The sequence below is a fragment of the Neodiprion lecontei genome, chromosome 4 (assembly GCF_021901455.1).
Source record: "Neodiprion lecontei isolate iyNeoLeco1 chromosome 4, iyNeoLeco1.1, whole genome shotgun sequence".
NCBI lineage: Eukaryota > Metazoa > Arthropoda > Insecta > Hymenoptera > Diprionidae > Neodiprion > Neodiprion lecontei.
Window position 1 is genome coordinate 22843912 of NC_060263.1, and position 19336 is coordinate 22863247.

Here is a 19336-nt window from a genome sequence, read left to right on the forward strand (position 1 = left end):
ACATCGTACATCATACATCATCATACATAGTATCAAAGTTCGAAACCATAGTTTGGATGTCGGACGTTCAGAAAGTGACGTCACCAATTCAAAATCAGCTAGCCGAATTCCTCAGTCTGGAACGAACCGCGCAGTAGAGCGGACGGATGAGAGTCGCGCTCCGCAAATTTCGAGTACCGGGTTCTCAACCTCCCGGATCCCGCGCTTCGGGTCCGCTACGTATTTCGAGTACCGGGTTCTCAACCTCCCGGATCCCGCGCTTCGGGTCCGCTACGCGGTGAAACTCGACTTCCAGGATAAGCGCTCCGTGGTTCCTGGTTCATGTTTACAATAAATTATTTCAATTCGTTTTTCGCGCAACCCCAAATTCGGTAGCTGTCAGTCCGCTAATAAAATTTCTCGACTTCCAGAATAAGCGCTCCGTGGTTCCTGGTTCATGTTTACAATAAATTATTTCAATTCGTTTTTCGCGCAACCCCAAATTCGGTAGCTGTCAGTCCGCTAATAAAATTTCTCGACTTCCAGGATAAGCGCTCCGTGGTTTCTGGTTCATGTTTACAATAAATTATTTCAATTCGTTTTTCGCGCAACCCCAAATTCGGTAGCTGTCAGTCCGCTAATAAAATTTCTCGACTTCCAGGATAAGCGCTCCGTGGTTCCTGGTTCATGTTTACAATAAATTATTTAAATTCGTTTTTCGCGCAACCCCAAATTCGGTAGCTGTCAGTCCGCTAATAAAATTTCTCGACTTCCAGGATAAGCGCTCCGTAGTTTCTGGTTCATGTTTACAATAAATTATTTCAATTCGTTTTTCGCGCAACCCCAAATTCAGTAGCTGTCAGTCCGCTAATAAAATTTCTCGACTTCCAGGATTAGCGCTCCGTGGTTCCTGGTTCATGTTTACAATAAATTATTTCAATTCGTTTTTCGCGCAACCCCAAATTCGGTAGCTGTCAGTCCGCTAATAAAATTTCTCGACTTCCAGGATAAGCGCTCCGTGGTTTCTGGTTCATGTTTACAATAAATTATTTCAATTCGTTTTTCGCGCAACCCCAAATTCGGTAGCTGTCAGTCCGCTAATAAAATTTCTCGACTTCCAGGATAAGCGCTCCGTAGTTTCTGGTTCATGTTTACAATAAATTATTTCAATTCGTTTTTCGCGCAACCCCAAATTCGGTAGCTGTCAGTCCGCTAATAAAATTTCTCGACTTCCAGGATAAGCGCTCCGTAGTTTCTGGTTCATGTTTACAATAAATTATTTCAATTCGTTTTTCGCGCAACCCCAAATTCGGTAGCTGTCAGTCCGCTAATAAAATTTCTCGACTTCCAGGATAAGCGCTCCGTGGTTCCTGGTTCATGTTTACAATAAATTATTTCAATTCGTTTTTCGCGCAACCCCAAATTCGGTAGCTGTCAGTCCGCTAATAAAATTTCTCGACTTCCAGGATAAGCGCTCCGTGGTTTCTGGTTCATGTTTACAATAAATTATTTCAATTCGTTTTTCGCGCAACCCCAAATTCGGTAGCTGTCAGTCCGTTAATAAAATTTCTCGACTTCCAGGATAAGCGCTCCGTGGTTCCTGGTTCATGTTTACAATAAATTATTTCAATTCGTTTTTCGCGCAACCGCAAATTCGGTAGCTGTCAGTCCGCTAATAAAATTTCTCGACTTCCAGGATAAGGTTGCTGGGTGAGTAAAACACTTTTATAATATTTGATGGCAATTGTAATTATATTTCATCTGAAATATTACAAACTTGTCACGTTTACAATAAATTATTTCAATTCATTTTTCGTGCAAGCACATATTCAGCAGCTATAAATAATCTTATACAATTTATTATATTATTGAATAATTAATTAATATTCTTATAATATTTAATGGCAATTGTAATTATATTTCATCTGAAATATTACAAACTTGTCACGTTTACAATAAATTATTTCAATTCATTTTTCGTGCAAGCACATATTCAGTAGCTATAAATAATCTTATACAATTTATTATATTATTAATTAATTAATTAATATTCTTATAATATTTAATGGCAATTGTAATTATATTTCATCTGAAATATTACAAACTTGTCACGTTTACAATAAATTATTTCAATTCATTTTTCGTGCAAGCACATATTCAGTAGCTATGAATAATCTTGTACAATTTATTATATTATTAATTAATTGATTAATTACATTAATCCATACACAATATTTTTGATGTGTTCCTATACTAAAAATATTCATTACTATTCCAGGTATTACCCGAGGTGGTCGGAGGTGGACGAGGAGGACGAGCTGGACGAGGAGGAGGACCAGGTGGACCAGGAGGAGGCGGGGTGGGTCGTGGGAGAGGACCTCTCCTCTCCTCAGAGGAGGGGAGGGGGAGGGGCAGGGAAGGGGGAGAGGTGGGAGGGGAGGGGGAAGGGAAGGGAAGGGAAGGGAAGGGGTGGGGAGGGCGGCGGGGGAGGGCGGCGGGGAGGGAGGGAGGGAGGGAGGGAGGGAGGGAGGGAGGGAGGGAGGGAGGGAGGGAGGGAGGGAGGGAGGGCGGGAGGGAGGGAGGGAGGGAGGGCGGGCGGGGGGGAAGGGAGGGAGGGAGGGAGTGGAGGACGAATGTCAGTGCAAGCCCGTTAGAGTTAATAGAGCAGAATACGCCCGACCGCCAGCCCGCCCCTTCCCTCTCCCTCCCTCCCTCCCTCCCACCCTCCCACCCTCCCGCCTCCCTCCCCCTCCCCACCCCTCCCCTCCCCTCCCCTCCCCTCCCCGCCCCTCCCCTCCCCTTCCCTTCCCTTCCCTTCCCTTCCCTGCCCTTCCCTTCCCTTCCCTTCCCTTCCCTTCCCTTCCCTTCCCTTCCCTTCCCCCTCCCCTCCCACCTCTCCCCCTTCCCTGCCCCTCCCCCTCCCCTCCTCTGAGGAGAGGAGAGGTCCTCTCCCACGACCCACCCCGCCTCCTCCTCGTCCACCTCGTCCTCCTCCTCGTCCACCTGGTCCTCCTCCTCGTCCAGCTCGTCCTCCTCGTCCACCTCCGACCACCTCGGGTAATACCTGGAATAGTAATGAATATTTTTAGTATAGGAACACATCAAAAATATTGTGTAAGGATTAATGTAGTTAATCAATTAATTAATAATATAATAAATTGTACAAGATTATTCATAGCTACTGAATATGTGCTTGCACGAAAAATGAATTGAAATAATTTATTGTAAACGTGACAAGTTTGTAATATTTCAGATGAAATATAATTACAATTGCCATTAAATATTATAAGAATATTAATTAATTAATTAATAATATAATAAATTGTATAAGATTATTTATAGCTACTGAATATGTGCTTGCACGAAAAATGAATTGAAATAATTTATTGTAAACGTGACAAGTTTGTAATATTTCAGATGAAATATAATTACAATTGCCATCAAATATTATAAAAGTGTTTTACTCACCCAGCAACCTTATCCTGGAAGTCGAGAAATTTTATTAGCGGACTGACAGCTACCGAATTTGGGGTTGCGCGAAAAACGAATTGAAATAATTTATTGTAAACATGAACCAGGAACCACGGAGCGCTTATCCTGGAAGTCGAGAAATTTTATTAACGGACTGACAGCTACCGAATTTGGGGTTGCGCGAAAAACGAATTGAAATAATTTATTGTAAACATGAACCAGGAACCACGGAGCGCTTATTCTGGAAGTCGAGAAATTTTATTAGCGGACTGACAGCTACCGAATTTGGGGTTGCGCGAAAAACGAATTGAAATAATTTATTGTAAACATGAACCAGGAACCACGGAGCGCTTATCCTGGAAGTCGAGAAATTTTATTAGCGGACTGACAGCTACCGAAATTGGGGTTGCGCGAAAAACGAATTGAAATAATTTATTGTAAACATGAACCAGAAACCACGGAGCGCTTATCCTGGAAGTCGAGAAATTTTATTAGCGGACTGACAGCTACCGAATTTGGGGTTGCGCGAAAAACGAATTGAAATAATTTATTGTAAACATGAACCAGAAACCACGGAGCGCTTATCCTGGAAGTCGAGAAATTTTATTAGCGGACTGACAGCTACCGAATTTGGGGTTGCGCGAAAAACGAATTGAAATAATTTATTGTAAACATGAACCAGGAACCACGGAGCGCTTATCCTGGAAGTCGAGAAATTTTATTAGCGGACTGACAGCTACCGAATTTGGGGTTGCGCGAAAAACGAATTGAAATAATTTATTGTCAACATGAACCAGGAACCACGGAGCGCTTATCCTGGAAGTCGAGAAATTTTATTAGCGGACTGACAGCTACCGAATTTGGGGTTGCGCGAAAAACGAATTGAAATAATTTATTGTAAACATGAACCAGGAACCACGGAGCGCTTATCCTGGAAGTCGAGAAATTTTATTAGCGGACTGACAGCTACCGAATTTGGGGTTGCGCGAAAAACGAATTGAAATAATTTATTGTAAACATGAACCAGGAACCACGGAGCGCTAATCCTGGAAGTCGAGAAATTTTATTAGCGGACTGACAGCTACTGAATTTGGGGTTGCGCGAAAAACGAATTGAAATAATTTATTGTAAACATGAACCAGAAACTACGGAGCGCTTATCCTGGAAGTCGAGAAATTTTATTAGCGGACTGACAGCTACCGAATTTGGGGTTGCGCGAAAAACGAATTGAAATAATTTATTGTAAACATGAACCAGGAACCACGGAGCGCTTATCCTGGAAGTCGAGAAATTTTATTAGCGGACTGACAGCTACCGAATTTGGGGTTGCGCGAAAAACGAATTGAAATAATTTATTGTAAACATGAACCAGAAACCACGGAGCGCTTATCCTGGAAGTCGAGAAATTTTATTAGCGGACTGACAGCTACCGAATTTGGGGTTGCGCGAAAAACGAATTGAAATAATTTATTGTAAACATGAACCAGGAACCACGGAGCGCTTATTCTGGAAGTCGAGAAATTTTATTAGCGGACTGACAGCTACCGAATTTGGGGTTGCGCGAAAAACGAATTGAAATAATTTATTGTAAACATGAACCAGGAACCACGGAGCGCTTATCCTGGAAGTCGAGTTTCACCGCGTAGCGGACCCGAAGCGCGGGATCCGGGAGGTTGAGAACCCGGTACTCGAAATACGTAGCGGACCCGAAGCGCGGGATCCGGGAGGTTGAGAACCCGGTACTCGAAATTTGCGGAGCGCGACTCTCATCCGTCCGCTCTACTGCGCGGTTCGTTCCAGACTGAGGAATTCGACTAGCTGATTTTGAATTGGTGACGTCACTTTCTGAACGTCCGACATCCAAACTATGGTTTCGAACTTTGATACTATGTATGATGATGTATGATGTACGATGTATGATGTATGATGTATGATGTACGATGTACGATGTATGATGTATGATGATATGATATGATGAATAATGCTTTTAGTTTTCACGTTTCACACAAGAAATACACACTTCATCTCTCCTGCCGATTCCAGACTCAAGCGGCCAGGCCCTTCGATGGTCAGCCGTTGACTGAAGATATATTCTTCAGTGAACGGGTCGGCTAATAACGCTGCCGTTCTGCGACAGTTGGATGATGAAAAATTTTGCTCGTATCTTTCAAATGTGTGTTAAAATACACTCGAAGCGTTAAGAAGCCTCGTTCCTTTTTTTCCTGTCACCTTCTTAGGTCTTTAAATCACTACGCTGCGTTAAATACTGTCTCATGTACGGAGAATCCATTTCATCAATCAAAATTGGCGCATCCGTGATGTATTACAGTTACTCTGAATTTTTTTCCATCCGAACACTTTTCGAAAAACTATTCAGCTTCTCTACCCAACGTAGATACTTCACTTGCGACTAGCTAAAACAGCGTTTCGATTCTATGCCTACGAAAATCCAAGATCGAGAGAGCAAATGAAAAGTTGTCGGAATATTTATGAATATTTATGTTATGGAATACATCGGAATATTAATGTTATGGAATACGTCGTGCGCGTGTCGAATAGAATCTCAGTTCGAAATGAATAATTCTTCTATTTTCATATCATAGACGTATTATTGTAGTTAATGTAGTTTGTCTCCTGGAAAATTATCAAATTCACAGTATGCATCACGTATTAATCATAAATGGATCATATATATATGTCGAAGTAAAGCCTCGGAAAGGCGGAGAAGATGTAAAGTGTTCATTCTGGCGTGGATCATTCATATTTGAGCGTGACGATCCCGAACACGTCCGGTATGCTCGCTAGCTAACCCGTGACTGTCGATTTCGTCTATGCGTTGTTATCAACAAACCATTTGTTTATTGCTAAGATTCCGTCATTCAGCTATACTCGTAGCTTGCTAATAACGCTTGATGCTTGATACGGTGGACTCATCGAGAGTTTAATTTCAAATGAAATATCGTTTTATTCTTAAAGACTAAATACATTTTAAAATGGAATTATTAAACAAGATTTGTGATACTCCGACATATATTAATATCGTACATGGACCGCATATACAGATATACTTTTTGGTCTCTGCATCATTACGTATACGTTCTTTCTGCGGGTATCTATACTTCAATTAAATCACTGTTTTGCTACAAATTTTTGAAGCTATTTATTCTTATTGTTAATTTCTTGTATCGCCGACAAGTCGGTAACGCTGCAAGTCGGTACGTACACACAGGCTAAGTACTGGCTTGGGCTTAACCATTGCCAAGACTGTGTTACTCGGAAGGTGAATACAGCCAGCATCGTGTCTAAATCGACAACTCTGATGTTCTGCAATAAGTTCTCAACTTACTGTCGTTGGAACATCTCAGGGGGCGCAAGCGCACGACGATTTTCGGTTGTCACACCAAAGCCCATAAAGGCAACTGAAGGCAACTGTCTTTATATTCTTCAGTCAACGTCCAAGGTCTAGTAGCGTCGACGCCTGTGAAAGTGGGCAAACATATGCGCAAAGTCTTCGTCATAACCGTAAAAATTTCATACTCCCAAAAAGTCACGAATTTGTTTTGACGTGTATCGTTAACCAAGGTAAGATGCCACTATAATCTAATTTCACCTCTACATAAAATGTTAATTTCTTTATCCAAACTTATAAAATTCAAATACAATTTGTCGCGCGATAGGTTAGAAATTATTTGCAATATAATGCAATAGTAATTTTCGTCACAGCACGTGTTACGTTGACCGAAAGTTGCTCAACAATCTTCAGTCCATTTAATTGTCTTTTTTGTGAGATACTTGTGTCTATTTTCGAGGCCAATTATCTCTTGTTTCTCATTTTCAAACCAGTTAGCTCTTACAACAAGTTTTGATATTTCTATATCGTTTTCATAGACGGGCACTATTTGTATCCAAGTCTGACCATTGATAAAGTGACGATGGAGCAGCAGGTATACAATAGCTTACAGTAGAGTAAGCAGGGTGTCTAGCGGTCAGGGTAAATTTGCAAATAGAAGTTTGTATCATTTATAGAATTTCACAGTTTTGTATTTACATCATGTAATTATCAATTCTCGGTTTCTCAATACGATATGATTGAGCTGTTTCATTTGCTGCATGTTATTTCATTGATTGTGATCAAATAGCCCTTCAAACTGGATTACCTTTTAAAATCCGGCAGCTTTTCTGATTCAAATTACATGCGAACTCAAATAACAAAAACAAAAAACACATCAGCGCCTATAGTAAAATACAATAATTATATGGTGAGCCTCCTCAGTCACACGACTACAAATCTTCTGCACAAATCATCCATACCAAAATGCACATTTCCAAATGCATACAAGTTACACATCCATTCCACATTGTATGATCGACATACTTGAGCAGTATAAAAGACGGCATTTTTATTCAGTCTAATTGGGTTCTGTAAGATCTGAAAATTTCAGAGAATTTGGCATTACTCAACTGCTAGACATGCTGTGAATTTTCTCATTAATCTAAAGTTTGGCTTGCAGCTCCGATTTATAACCTAACTGCATTATTTCAATCTTGTAGAGTTGCAAGCCTAAGTCTTCAACGTAATACTATTTTCTTTGAATGCTGTAATTAATCGCAATTGCATATTCAGATTCATGCTGTGCATAATAACATAGAGCGAAACATTCCATTTCTTTTGTCTATTGCAACATGTTACAAAAGTTTTTTGCATTGTGCAGACATATTGCAAATTTGTGCTTGGCGTATGAAATTACCTACTTTGCTTCCTTGGTAAACAATCTACTATTATAGTGTCTTTGGCAATTTTTCCCCTCAAATCATTGTAATAATTCTACAGATTTATTTCAAAAAATTATTGATGACTTTGTTTTACTCTCCATTTTTAAATATTTTTCTTTCACCAACAATAAGCATTGGAACATCATATTCCACGTATCTGGTTTAGACAACAAAGATTAGGTGATGAGTTATTGTATTTACAATTGATGGCAAATTACCTGTAATAACACAATTTGTAGTAGTACAATACAATTAATAATAAAAAATTTTGCTTCGCTCCACTCTAATATGCAGAGTATGATGTAACAGGGTTTTCATGGTTTATCTGCAGCTCATGTATATCTCATAACCGCTTTTTTATTAATATTATGGACATTTTTGTCACCAGACCAATTCTGAAGAAAATAATTTATATTGAACCCGATTTAAAAATCCGTAAAATTACATGTGTAAGGGTGAAAGTATTAAGAATTTTATGTTTATATAATATGAATATTACTCAGACATTTTTATATTTCTAAATTACGTGGCTCAAATTTAATGCTTCGTTGCGGAAATCTATTGAAGAATGTGGATTGATGGAGACACTGGGTCAGTTCAATTATAATTAATAAAATTCGTTAAGTTTAGTTTAATACCTATAATTCGACCTAACTATTTATCTTATGAAATAAAATTATCACAGTAGCTTTGAAGCCGTATTTGTTGAAAAACAATGTCACCCACAATTTTCATCAAATTTCTCGTTATAGCTTATGTATGAAGCCTGACTTACTTTCTGAACTTATATAGCCACGACCTTTTGAAAACCCAACTGTATTGGTAGAACAGATGTCATGCTCAGAATCCCTGATTGTGTTTTGGTCAACCAAATATGTTACAAAATTTTCCTTCAACTTGTTTAGTATGGCCCCTGTTGATGAAATTTTTTAATTTGATGGATTTGAGCGCGAATGTAAGATGTATATGAGTGTTTAACAAGCATCATTTTAAATACATCATCTTTCATATTTTTACATCAATTTTACTAAAATGTTACTATTTTGATCATTGGTTACTTTGTAGAATAGCACTAATCTTAAATATGTATTTTGCTTCCTCACAAAATTTCTGTGTCAGAAGGTGTGCTGTTATCTTATATGTTATCTATAAGTAAGTAAAGGTTCAATATCCTCAGGCTACTTATTTGTTTACTCTAATGCAATTTTTAGTCAACTGAAGAAGCAAAACAACGGGTCAGTCGCTCCAAAGCAAGACATTTACGTCGTAAGCGTCTTATTGCTGCACGTAAATCAGCAAATGATAGCTCATCGCTAAGTCACTTAGATACAGAACAAAATATCATCATAGAGGGAACTGATGTACTTACCAAATCAAAAGCCAAAAGGTTACGAAAAAAAAAGAAAGCCAAGTTAGCCAAGGATCCAAGTCAGGCACTGCAAACTGACAAGGATACGCTTGAATCTAAAATAGAATCCGAATTATCAATCAATAATCTATCCTTGAGTGATGTCTCGGAGTATGAGAAGTTTAATCAAAGTGCGGTGACAAATTATAACAAACCTAATTTCTTGCCTTCTGAATTAAAAAAACAAGCGTCAAAAGCCGTCCTTGATGATGCATGTAAGAGCACTTCTAGAGGGAGCAGTACACCATCAATCTACGAAAAAACTTGTACTTCAAACACTGTCTCAAATGATCAGAGCTTGAATAAAAAACAAAATATAAATAAGTCTGAGAGTCCTGGCGATTGGCATATTCGTGGCCATTGTCAAAATCCGCCACATTCAGACTTTGAAATTTCACCTGAAGGTGAGTTGGTTGATGATAATCCAGGAAGCAGTATAACGTTGAACCTTAACGAAAACAATAAAAATTCTGAGCTTAATAACGAATTATTTCAATCTTGTTTGAAAAATGATATCTATTCCAGATCTTGTGATAATAATCAGATTTTGCGGAAAAGTGAATCATTATCCTTTAACAAAAATTTGGGTATTGTTTGATTAATAAATAGTGTCAAGCTTGCAAATTACTATACAACTGCATCAAGTAGAAGTCATGACAATGTTAAAAGAGGTGAACAAAATCCAGAATCTCAGCTCAGTGAGACAAACGATAGCAAAGTAGAAAGTGATTTATGTAATTGTGACCTAAAGCAAGTAACTCAAGTAATAATAATTTATTGAACAATGATTTATATTTGAATAAACTGCTAAATTGATTGGAAATGAAAGAAATTTTATTATCAACATCTCGAACTGCCATTTTGTGTTGCAAACAAATGCAAAAGTACCAAACTTAACGGCTTCTTCCAATACTCATCCGAAAAGTGTAATGATTCGCTTAACTGTAAAACTGAAAAGCAAATATTAGTCCAGATTTAATGTCCTGTATGAGTTCAAATTGCGGTTGAGATCACAAAGTTTTTCCTGTTCAAGAACAAATAATTTCGAACAAAGAAATTCAAAACAATAATAAAAGTCAGAGGGCAACAATTCCATAACATTTAACGTATTTGGATTATTTAACCTTAACTAACACTAAGAAATCTGACGGTCACTTTTCAATTAACTTAATCCAAGACTGTGATATACCATGTTTAAGTACTGATAAAAGTATTTTATGCGTAAATAAAAAATAAAAATAAAAAAAAAACCTTATAGGGCACAGTGACGTCAGTATTGATCTAGCCAATGGTCAAATTTCTGTAAAGTCGGAAGGAAAAATAAATCTGATGATGGAAAAATCTAGAGAACAAGTCAAGGCAGAACGCGAAGCTAAGAAAGCAGCAAAGGCTTTGGCTAAGAGTAAAGCAAAAACGCCGAAAACCAAGCAAACAATTGATGTTAAAAACAGCCAGGATACACAAACTAAGATTGTTCCTGCTGATGCTATTGAAAAAGGTGTGAAAGAATTTGTTGTTGATAAAGATGCTGTACCACCTAAAGAAATACTCAAAAGAACAGAGAGTGAAATAGTCTCCAGTGCAAGTGATAAAAAAAATGAATTAGTAACTAAAGCGACTGGTGAAAAATGTAAACGAGAGGCCCGAGCTGAGCGTAGAGCTAAACAAGAGGCTCAAAGAGCTGCCAAAGAAATGCAGATGGCACCAAAAAATAAGCAAAAGACAGTTGAACCTCCCAAATTAAAAGCCTCACATGATTTATTGGAGCCTGTTAAGAATATTGTGAAAAAAAACCAGTCAGATAGTCACCTACATGAAGTGAAACTTTTTAAACATTTGTATCGTGAAAGGCAATCGCCGTTAGTGAATGTTCCTACACTGAACTCTAGTATACACCCTGCACTAATTAGACTAGGAGTCCAGTATGCGAACAAAATAATCGTTGGGAGTAACGCAAGATGTGTCGCGTTGTTGTCTGCGATTAAACAGCTCATCGATGATTTTGAACGACCTCCACAAGTCGATTTTACGAGAGGCTTAGAAGCTAGCTTACAAGAAAGTGCAGCTTACTTACACCGTTGTAGACCAATAGCAGTTTCTATGCAAAATGCTTTGAAACATCTCAAGTGGCAAATGAGTCAATTATCAACAACCATCTCAGATGAGGACGTAAGAGTTTGTTCTAAATATTTCAGTTCATCTGTTCACGTATCGATTATGTTTTTCATGTAGAAAAATTTCAGGCTAAAACAAAATTGCAAGATGCTATTGATACGTATATTAGAGAACAAATTGAACTTGCTGGAAAAGCAATTTCAGACACCATAAAATCGAAGATATCCAATGGTGATGTTATCTTGACTTATGCATTGTAAGTTTTTATAAATTACTTTCTTGCATAAAGCTTTTTCTTTTCGTTTATGTCATACTTCAAAGAATCTTTGGTTGAGCCTAATTTTTTGGACTATAAATCTTTAAACGCAAAAAGAACTTAAATTCAAGTTTTTTTGCAGCTTTACGGATACCGATTGACAAAAGAATAAATACTTGTAATTGCGTTTGTTGCAAAAGAGTTTTACTATATGAGTAATTCAATGATCTTGTATTAACACACACCAAATGTAATTAGATTTTATGAATATAAAACGCGATGAAAGAACATGGACTACTTATCCAGAACTTGGGAATAGTACTGACCAAACTAGTAAGTTAAATGAATAAAATCGATAAAATAATGCATTAATCGTACTGCTTTTTAGTTCATCTCTAATTCACAACATACTAGTTGAAGCACATAAGGATCGTAAACAGTTCAGAGTTATTATAGTCGACGGTAGGCCTTGGTTGGAGGGAAAAGAACAAATGAGGCGACTTGTGAGACATGGGATCGAATGTTCCTACGTATTAATCAACGCGCTTAGTTTCATTATGCCTGAGGTAAGTTACTGTCTCTACCATTGCATTTAAGCTCGATATAATGAGACACTTGACTTTTGCATCTAATTTTTTTGGATCCAAAGTATCATTAATCAATTAGGCAACAAGTGTAAGGGAGAAATATATGAATTTTAATCGAAAAATAACTTACGACATATTTCTAAAAGCCTCAAATGTTATAAATTTCTGTAACATTATATAGCTTATGTAAGAAATAGCATGATTCACCTGGTATGTGTAACCATTATTATAGGTCAGTAAAGTATTTTTGGGAGCACATGCAATTCTGGCAAATGGTGCTGTGATGTCGAGAGCAGGCACAGCGCAAGTCGCTCTCATGGCAAAGGCATTCAACGTGCCCGTCTTAGTTGCCTGTGAAACGCACAAGTCGTGCGAGCGTGTTCAAACAGATTCTTTTGTCTACAATGAAATTGGTGAATATAATTCTTAAAGGCACTACAAACTTGTTATAACATATGTCACTCCCGAAAGATTGAAATATGTTCATCCTGTGTGGAATATTTTTTATTCAGCAACCTCTAGATCTAATTAAGAGCAATGATATTTCTACAGTAATTGAAATTTCTAATATTGCATGTTGTTTGTTATTTCAGGTGATGCAGATGAACTAGCTTACCATTGGTCAAACAATGCCAAGAAATCTGTGCTTACCAATTGGAAAACAAAGAAATCTTTGGATCTGCTGAATATAACATTTGATGTTACCCCCGCTGACTTGGTATCAGCAGTAGTTACTGAATTAGCGATCCTACCTTGTACTAGTATTCCAGTTATACTCCGAATCAAACCATCCGAAATTTAAGTTTATATTTATGCAGTACTGTTTTTACTTCAAACCAACATTACTGTTATCATGAACCTTAATTATGATGTAAACTTAGTCTTGCAATCAGTTGAACTGTTCATATTTATGAAATTAAATGTATTAAAATGTACATTGTTTTGAATACTTTCGAATAAATGTTTTCTAAAATCAAATGTTCCTAGTACTGGTATTGCAGGGGCCGTTTTGCAGCCAACTTCTAGTTTAGCGGAATCTGCAAGAGCGGAACCAGAAAAATTTGTTAGTAATCCTGTAAGGCAACCTTTCCCAACCTGAGGTTCGCCGACTCATCTCAATGTCAAACTCTTAACCCAAATATATACTTATTATCTTACGTCATAGGGGTCCGCAGTTGTGAAAAGTTGGAAAAGGCTGCTGTAAGGCAACAGCGGCTCAAGAATACCCTGCAGATCGAAATATCTCAAACTATAAACCATAAAACATTCATAAATTCCAATTTCCGGAACTACAATATTAACTTAACTTTTATTATGACTACTACCTCTGTAAATTTTTGGGAAATTTCTTACAAAAAATTTGTAAACACAAAAGCAAGAGTACACATAGTAGTAGGTGCAACGAGATGTGTCAAATGAGGAAAAATATACATCTCAGATAGATTTTTTTTTCAAGATTTAAGCATAGCAAATAAAAGCTTGCGGTTTCGTCAATTTCAACTAATCCCACTACCATCTGTTTCAAACACTGTCTGTATAATGTAAAGTAGAACTAGCAACCTTTATTTGTTGTTAACTATACCTAGGACGGTATTGACTTAGTTTTCGAGATGTCATTATCAATTACCCAATCGCAAGCCTTAATTGGTTTCATGAATTCCAGATTTGCTAATTGTAAGTCAATTTACATGGACAAATGGCTTTAAATAGAACCTTCAACACAAATTATCTTAGTGTACAGACACTACAGGCAGCGAATTAATATACTGAAAAGAAAAGATTCAGCATGATTTAAGATGAGATTAAGGAAGGGTGATGATATACAAATGTCACTCATGTATATTAGTTTTTTTTAAATTTATTTATACAATAAAATTGTCAGATGGTCTAAGTTATTTTTTCTGTGCTGCAGCTGCTTCGTCTTCACGCTGGTAGGACTGCAGGAGTTCTTGTTTCTTAGTGGCAATGCGCTCAGCCCTGCGTTTACGTGCTTCCCGAACCTTTGTACGGCGAGCCTCAGCTTGGTCGGACAACATTTTGGTCCTAGCCTTTTCAGCCTTTTTCTTGTGGATAAATTCCATAAGAACACGCTTGTTTTTGAAGACGTTACCTTTAGCCTTCATGTACAACGAATGGTACAAATGGCGATCAATTTTCTTCGCCTCACGGTACTTTTTCAGCAAGCGCCGAAGGACTCTCATACGTTGAATCCATAAATCCTATCCAACAAACAACATTAATTTAGTCTACTAAACAAGACCTTAATGCAATATTTGTGTTGTTTCTTTCAGCTTTAGTAATAGTTAAGGCGCTGATACGTTTCGACGAAGGATATGAGAGAAATCATATGTATAATTCATGTCCTCAACAATTATTACAAGAGGTCGGTAATAATGTTTGATCGTAATTTTTGATTGGATCTATAAAGTCTTATTGAAAATTGCAATATGCTTTAACAACATGTTGATCTGATGTGTAACTTCTCATGTGAAACCCGTTAGTTTCCAAAAAGGTAATTCAGTATCGAAAATTTGATGAGGGTGTTCCGTTTCTTTACATTCATATTTTGTATAGGTTCATCTTTGTAAATAGGTAGAATAAAATACTGTGCAGTCTATAATGTGTAGGTACTTTGGTAGGTATAGAAAAAAAGTATGAAAATAACCTTTTTGCCGGGCGACTAAGTCTCAAAATCGATTTCTGCGAACTCTTCGCACTTCGTTCAGCAGTATTTCCATTTTTAATCGCGGGAAAGTTGGAAGTTTTGAGATCAACGTACTCGTTCCAAACAACAATCACTTTGTTTGAAAAGAAAAAATATCCCCAAGCCAGATTTTTGGGTTTGGAAATATGAACAAGTCAGGAGAGGTCAATTCTGGAGGATAGGGTATAGGATGAGCGATAATACAAACCCACAATTCATGCAGTTTGACCATTGCAATAGTTGGCTTCCGTCAAATGAAGGGGTCAACAAGTATGTTGAAGGGCTCGACATTTACTTTTTTTACCAAAAAATTCAAAAATTGGAACACTGCTAGACCAAGTGTGTGGAGCTCAAAGCAAACAATGTTGGGAAATACACGAGACTTTTTCTGAACACGAGTAATCAGGGTGGCCACTCAATTCCGCTCACGGAATTCCCTGACATTTCCCGGTTTTCCCTGACTAAAATCATTATTTTTCCCTAACATTTTGATGCACAATTTGTGCAGAAATCGCTAAAAACTATAGTAACCTAGGTAAATTATGGCCAAATATATTAAAGTTATAAAAGTTTTTAAAAGTTGTTCATTCCGTTCATTATGATTTTTGAAAGTTGACAAAAAAATGAAAATTTCCATTTGCTTGGTCTTGTTAAGTATATATTTAAGAAGGGGCTCCAAGAAGCGAAATATTTTTAGAGCTATTATTTGAACATTTATGCTGTTTGCAATGAAAATCGAGGTTCGAAGAATTATGACTAATTAACGAATGTGTAACTTTTTGAAAAATAAACTTAAAAATTTTTTTCCAACGGGACATTTTTCTTTTAAGCGTTAAGAATACGCCACAATTTATCCAAATTTTTAAATTGATATTTAATACAGCAAAACAATTATTTTATGCAGTATACTGTCTAGACGCGGTGTGTCTATGCCGTAACAGTTGCGCAGAGCCCTATGTTCAGCATTAAATTAAAATTACTAATACTGAAGTTAGAATTTCGGGTGCTTGTACTTCTTTATTGGAAATTTCCTCCTCTTTAAGAATCTTTTTAAAATTTTCGCTAGCGCTTTTACTTTTTGAGTTATTGCCAAAAACCCGAGGCTTCGTTTTTTCTAGACTATTAGGCGTTGGTGAACTTGCGTCTCCACACGCAGTGACGGCCATAGATAAATCAAACCGATGTCTGCTCGTACTACTGAATTCCTGTGACAATCAACAACTAAGCTTATAATCGTCAATAAGAAGAGAAGAAAAATTGTGACGACGCGTTGATAGCATCTCAATTTTATGGACAAAGCTTTTGAAATCCGTGAGTTCTATAAAGAGTCCCTGACCAACCAAAAAATTCCCTGACATTTCCCGGTTTTCCAGACGGGTGGCCATCCTGGTAATTGTTTTGTACTTTCAATATACTTACTTATTTATTTGATGAACAGGGACACTTGTCAAAAATCATTTGAAATTATAAAGATAAAAGTGAGACACAAGTAGCGCAAAATATAAGACAAAAAATGCCATCTCCAGAGGTAGTAAGACCTATGTTTGATTTTTAAGATTTACACACCTTGTTAGTGCGATGCTGATAGCTGCGAGGTAAGTGTCAATGTAGTAACAGTCTCTCCCATAATTTTGCAGTTTTTCACCAAACTTGACTAAGGTAATTCTGGAGACTACCTCTAACTTATTTCAATAAATGGCTACTAACTCTGGATGCTACAGCTTAGGTTTTATCGTAAGTTACTTACTTTTTGTGGCATACGAGCGTTTGCAGTACCCTTCCTCTTACCAAAGCCGCAATGACGACCCTTGCGTCTGGCCTCGGTATTCTTGCGGACACGAGCTCTAGAGTGAACCGCTACAGGCTTCTTGATAATCAAACCATCCTTAATGAGTTTACGAATGTTCTGACCTAAGAAAAGACAAATCAGCCTCAGATCAGAATAAAAGTTATGCCAAAGAAGAATAAAGTTTTATAGACAGGTCTAATCAGATGAATATAACATTTATATCAACTAGATTCATAAGAGGTGTCAGAAATCATAGTTTGTATCATCACAAATTTGAAACCAAAGCAAAATTAACATTGGATTATCAAGGTTTAATTTCATTTACGCGCAACATATACATTTACACTGGAATCGTATACTTGAGGTTTCGATCGACCAAGCTTAGAAAACAAAAAAAAAAAATAAAAACTAATAATAAATGAACAGATCAATGTAATGTTTAGCTACAGCTTTGCCATTTTATACCCTCAAATATCGAACTAAGCTTCACTGACTAATAAAAACTTCATCATCGATACTCAATCGTAGTATAACGACAACAGTTTTCAAACAAACAAAATTGATCAAAACATTATATTATATACATCTTGAATCAATCCGTCAATGTAGTAAGAGGGATAAAAAAAAATACAGGGCTTCTCTAAAATGTAGCAAAATTCTATGGCTTGCAGTTAGTCATAATCATTTCAGAAACTCATATCAACTTCTGTTTCACATTATATACTACACGAGTTACTCGAAAAGAAATTCATCTATAAAGAACTAATTATACATTATTCAGAGTATTTTTTAATCTGAATTACACAGTTTCAAATTTCACAGGTTTTTCACTTGTTTTTCTATATAATTAAACTTTTGTACGTTATACCTGCATTTTGAAAGAAATATGCCGACTGAAACATAATGTTAATACCCTAATTTATAACTGTGTTAAAGGCATACTCCACAGCATATGATGCTAACTGCGCAAGCACCTTTCATATAAGTTTTATCATTATTTAAAAATTGACAAGTCTTTCCAGAGTTTGGGTAGCTACATTCAGCCTATGCAAACTAGAATGGGCTGAACTCAAGAGTAATCCAAAAATTCACAAGACAGAACGATCAAAGCTGCAGGGATAATATGCTAACAGCATTGTTGGCAGATCACTATCGTATTTAGCAACAAACAGCAATACGGAAACTAAACTTGTTTGACTTGTTTAACATGATTTGTAAACGTTGGCAACACCCTTGCTTTACTCAACAATATTACAAAAGCATACAAGCATGTTACTTTAGTTCATGCAATAAAATAACTCGGCAGATTGTTTAGGAATTACATGGCAGTATGCATCAAATGTAGTATATGGGATTCTGAAGGACCTAAAAGCTTACGAACAGCCCAAAGATCAAAAATATTCAGTATTTAAGCGTGCATGACAAATAATATGGAAGATGGAAACAAATTTGTGAAATGAAAAATATCACTTACGGGAATTCGTATTGGCGATTTCGTTGATTTCATTCGGATCTAACCAAACCTTCTTTTTACCGCATCGCATAACCGAGGCGGCTAACCTCTTCTGTAACTTCAAAGAGCTGAAAAGTAAAGTAGGATTAATCGGGTTTTGGTAGTTGAGGAAAGACAGTAAATTTATTACAGAATAAAGAATTGCATTTGAGATACATCGCGATTTATAACAACATGGGTTTTCCGATACCGCGCCATGTGGTTAGTCGTCACAACTTTGTGTCATTGATTATTTCGAAAATATTTGGATTTCGACACTTAAGGTAATTCGATATCAGAAAATAATTATGTTAATAACCCTAACCGCGCGACTAATACTCATTTTTCCTAATACCCGTGCTAAATAATAGATTTTTACTGTCGGGAAGATTTACCTCATGATGGAGTCTCTGAATCCTTCGTGGTAAAGAAAATCAAGATGGCTTCGGGCATGTTTCCTCCAATTTTCTTATTTTGTTTACCAATTTGTTACTGCGCTAACAAGTAAGCGACATATATTATGGAGAATGATAAAATTTAAATCAACGAAGTTGGATACTTATTATCTTAAATTTTTGAAGTTGCAAATAATCAGTGTTTGGATTATATTGTAACGAATATGACTTGCTTAGTTATGCGGTTGAGCCGAAGCTGCTTCGTGTAAGTTCGGCTGACTACACGTTATAAGCGTCACATCTCGTGAAATTTTTATATCTTAAGGGATCGCGCGCACCCTCGCCCACATTCAAATGCTTCAAAAAG

At 37.0% G+C, this 19336-nt stretch overlaps 2 protein-coding genes across 2 annotated transcripts; one reads left to right on the top strand and one right to left on the bottom strand.

The window, feature by feature from the left end:
• The first annotated feature begins 6873 nt into the window (after nt 1-6873).
• LOC107220371 (translation initiation factor eIF-2B subunit delta) lies at nt 6874-13567 on the top strand. The gene is made up of 8 exons (XM_046738982.1): nt 6874-7032; nt 7339-7394; nt 9435-10035; nt 10890-11800; nt 11875-12002; nt 12391-12568; nt 12822-13002; nt 13183-13567. Exons 2-8 carry the CDS (start codon nt 7383-7385, stop codon nt 13389-13391), a joined length of 2220 nt encoding a protein of 739 aa, XP_046594938.1. The 5' UTR covers nt 6874-7032; nt 7339-7382; the 3' UTR covers nt 13392-13567.
• An 864-nt stretch (nt 13568-14431) lies between these two features.
• Nucleotides 14432-19078, bottom strand: LOC107220392 (60S ribosomal protein L19). Its single transcript, XM_015658967.2, has 4 exons — nt 18970-19078; nt 18557-18663; nt 17041-17204; nt 14432-14808 (listed from the first exon to the last, which is right to left on the bottom strand). Exons 1-4 carry the CDS (start codon nt 18972-18974, stop codon nt 14482-14484), a joined length of 603 nt encoding a protein of 200 aa, XP_015514453.1. The 5' UTR covers nt 18975-19078; the 3' UTR covers nt 14432-14481.
• Nucleotides 19079-19336: the final 258 nt, after the last annotated feature.

Excerpts from the sequence above, each read along its gene's own strand:
- LOC107220371 (XM_046738982.1), top strand. Across the intron at positions 12,003-12,390 it reads GTTATCTTGACTTATGCATT|TTCATCTCTAATTCACAACA; the intron begins GTAAGTTTTTAT and ends ACTGCTTTTTAG. Across the intron at positions 13,003-13,182 it reads TTTTGTCTACAATGAAATTG|GTGATGCAGATGAACTAGCT; the intron begins GTGAATATAATT and ends TTGTTATTTCAG.
- LOC107220392 (XM_015658967.2), bottom strand. Across the intron at positions 17,205-18,556 it reads AATCGCCAATACGAATTCCC|GTCAGAACATTCGTAAACTC; the intron begins GTAAGTGATATT and ends GTCTTTTCTTAG. Across the intron at positions 14,809-17,040 it reads ACGCTCGTATGCCACAAAAA|GATTTATGGATTCAACGTAT; the intron begins GTAAGTAACTTA and ends TTTGTTGGATAG.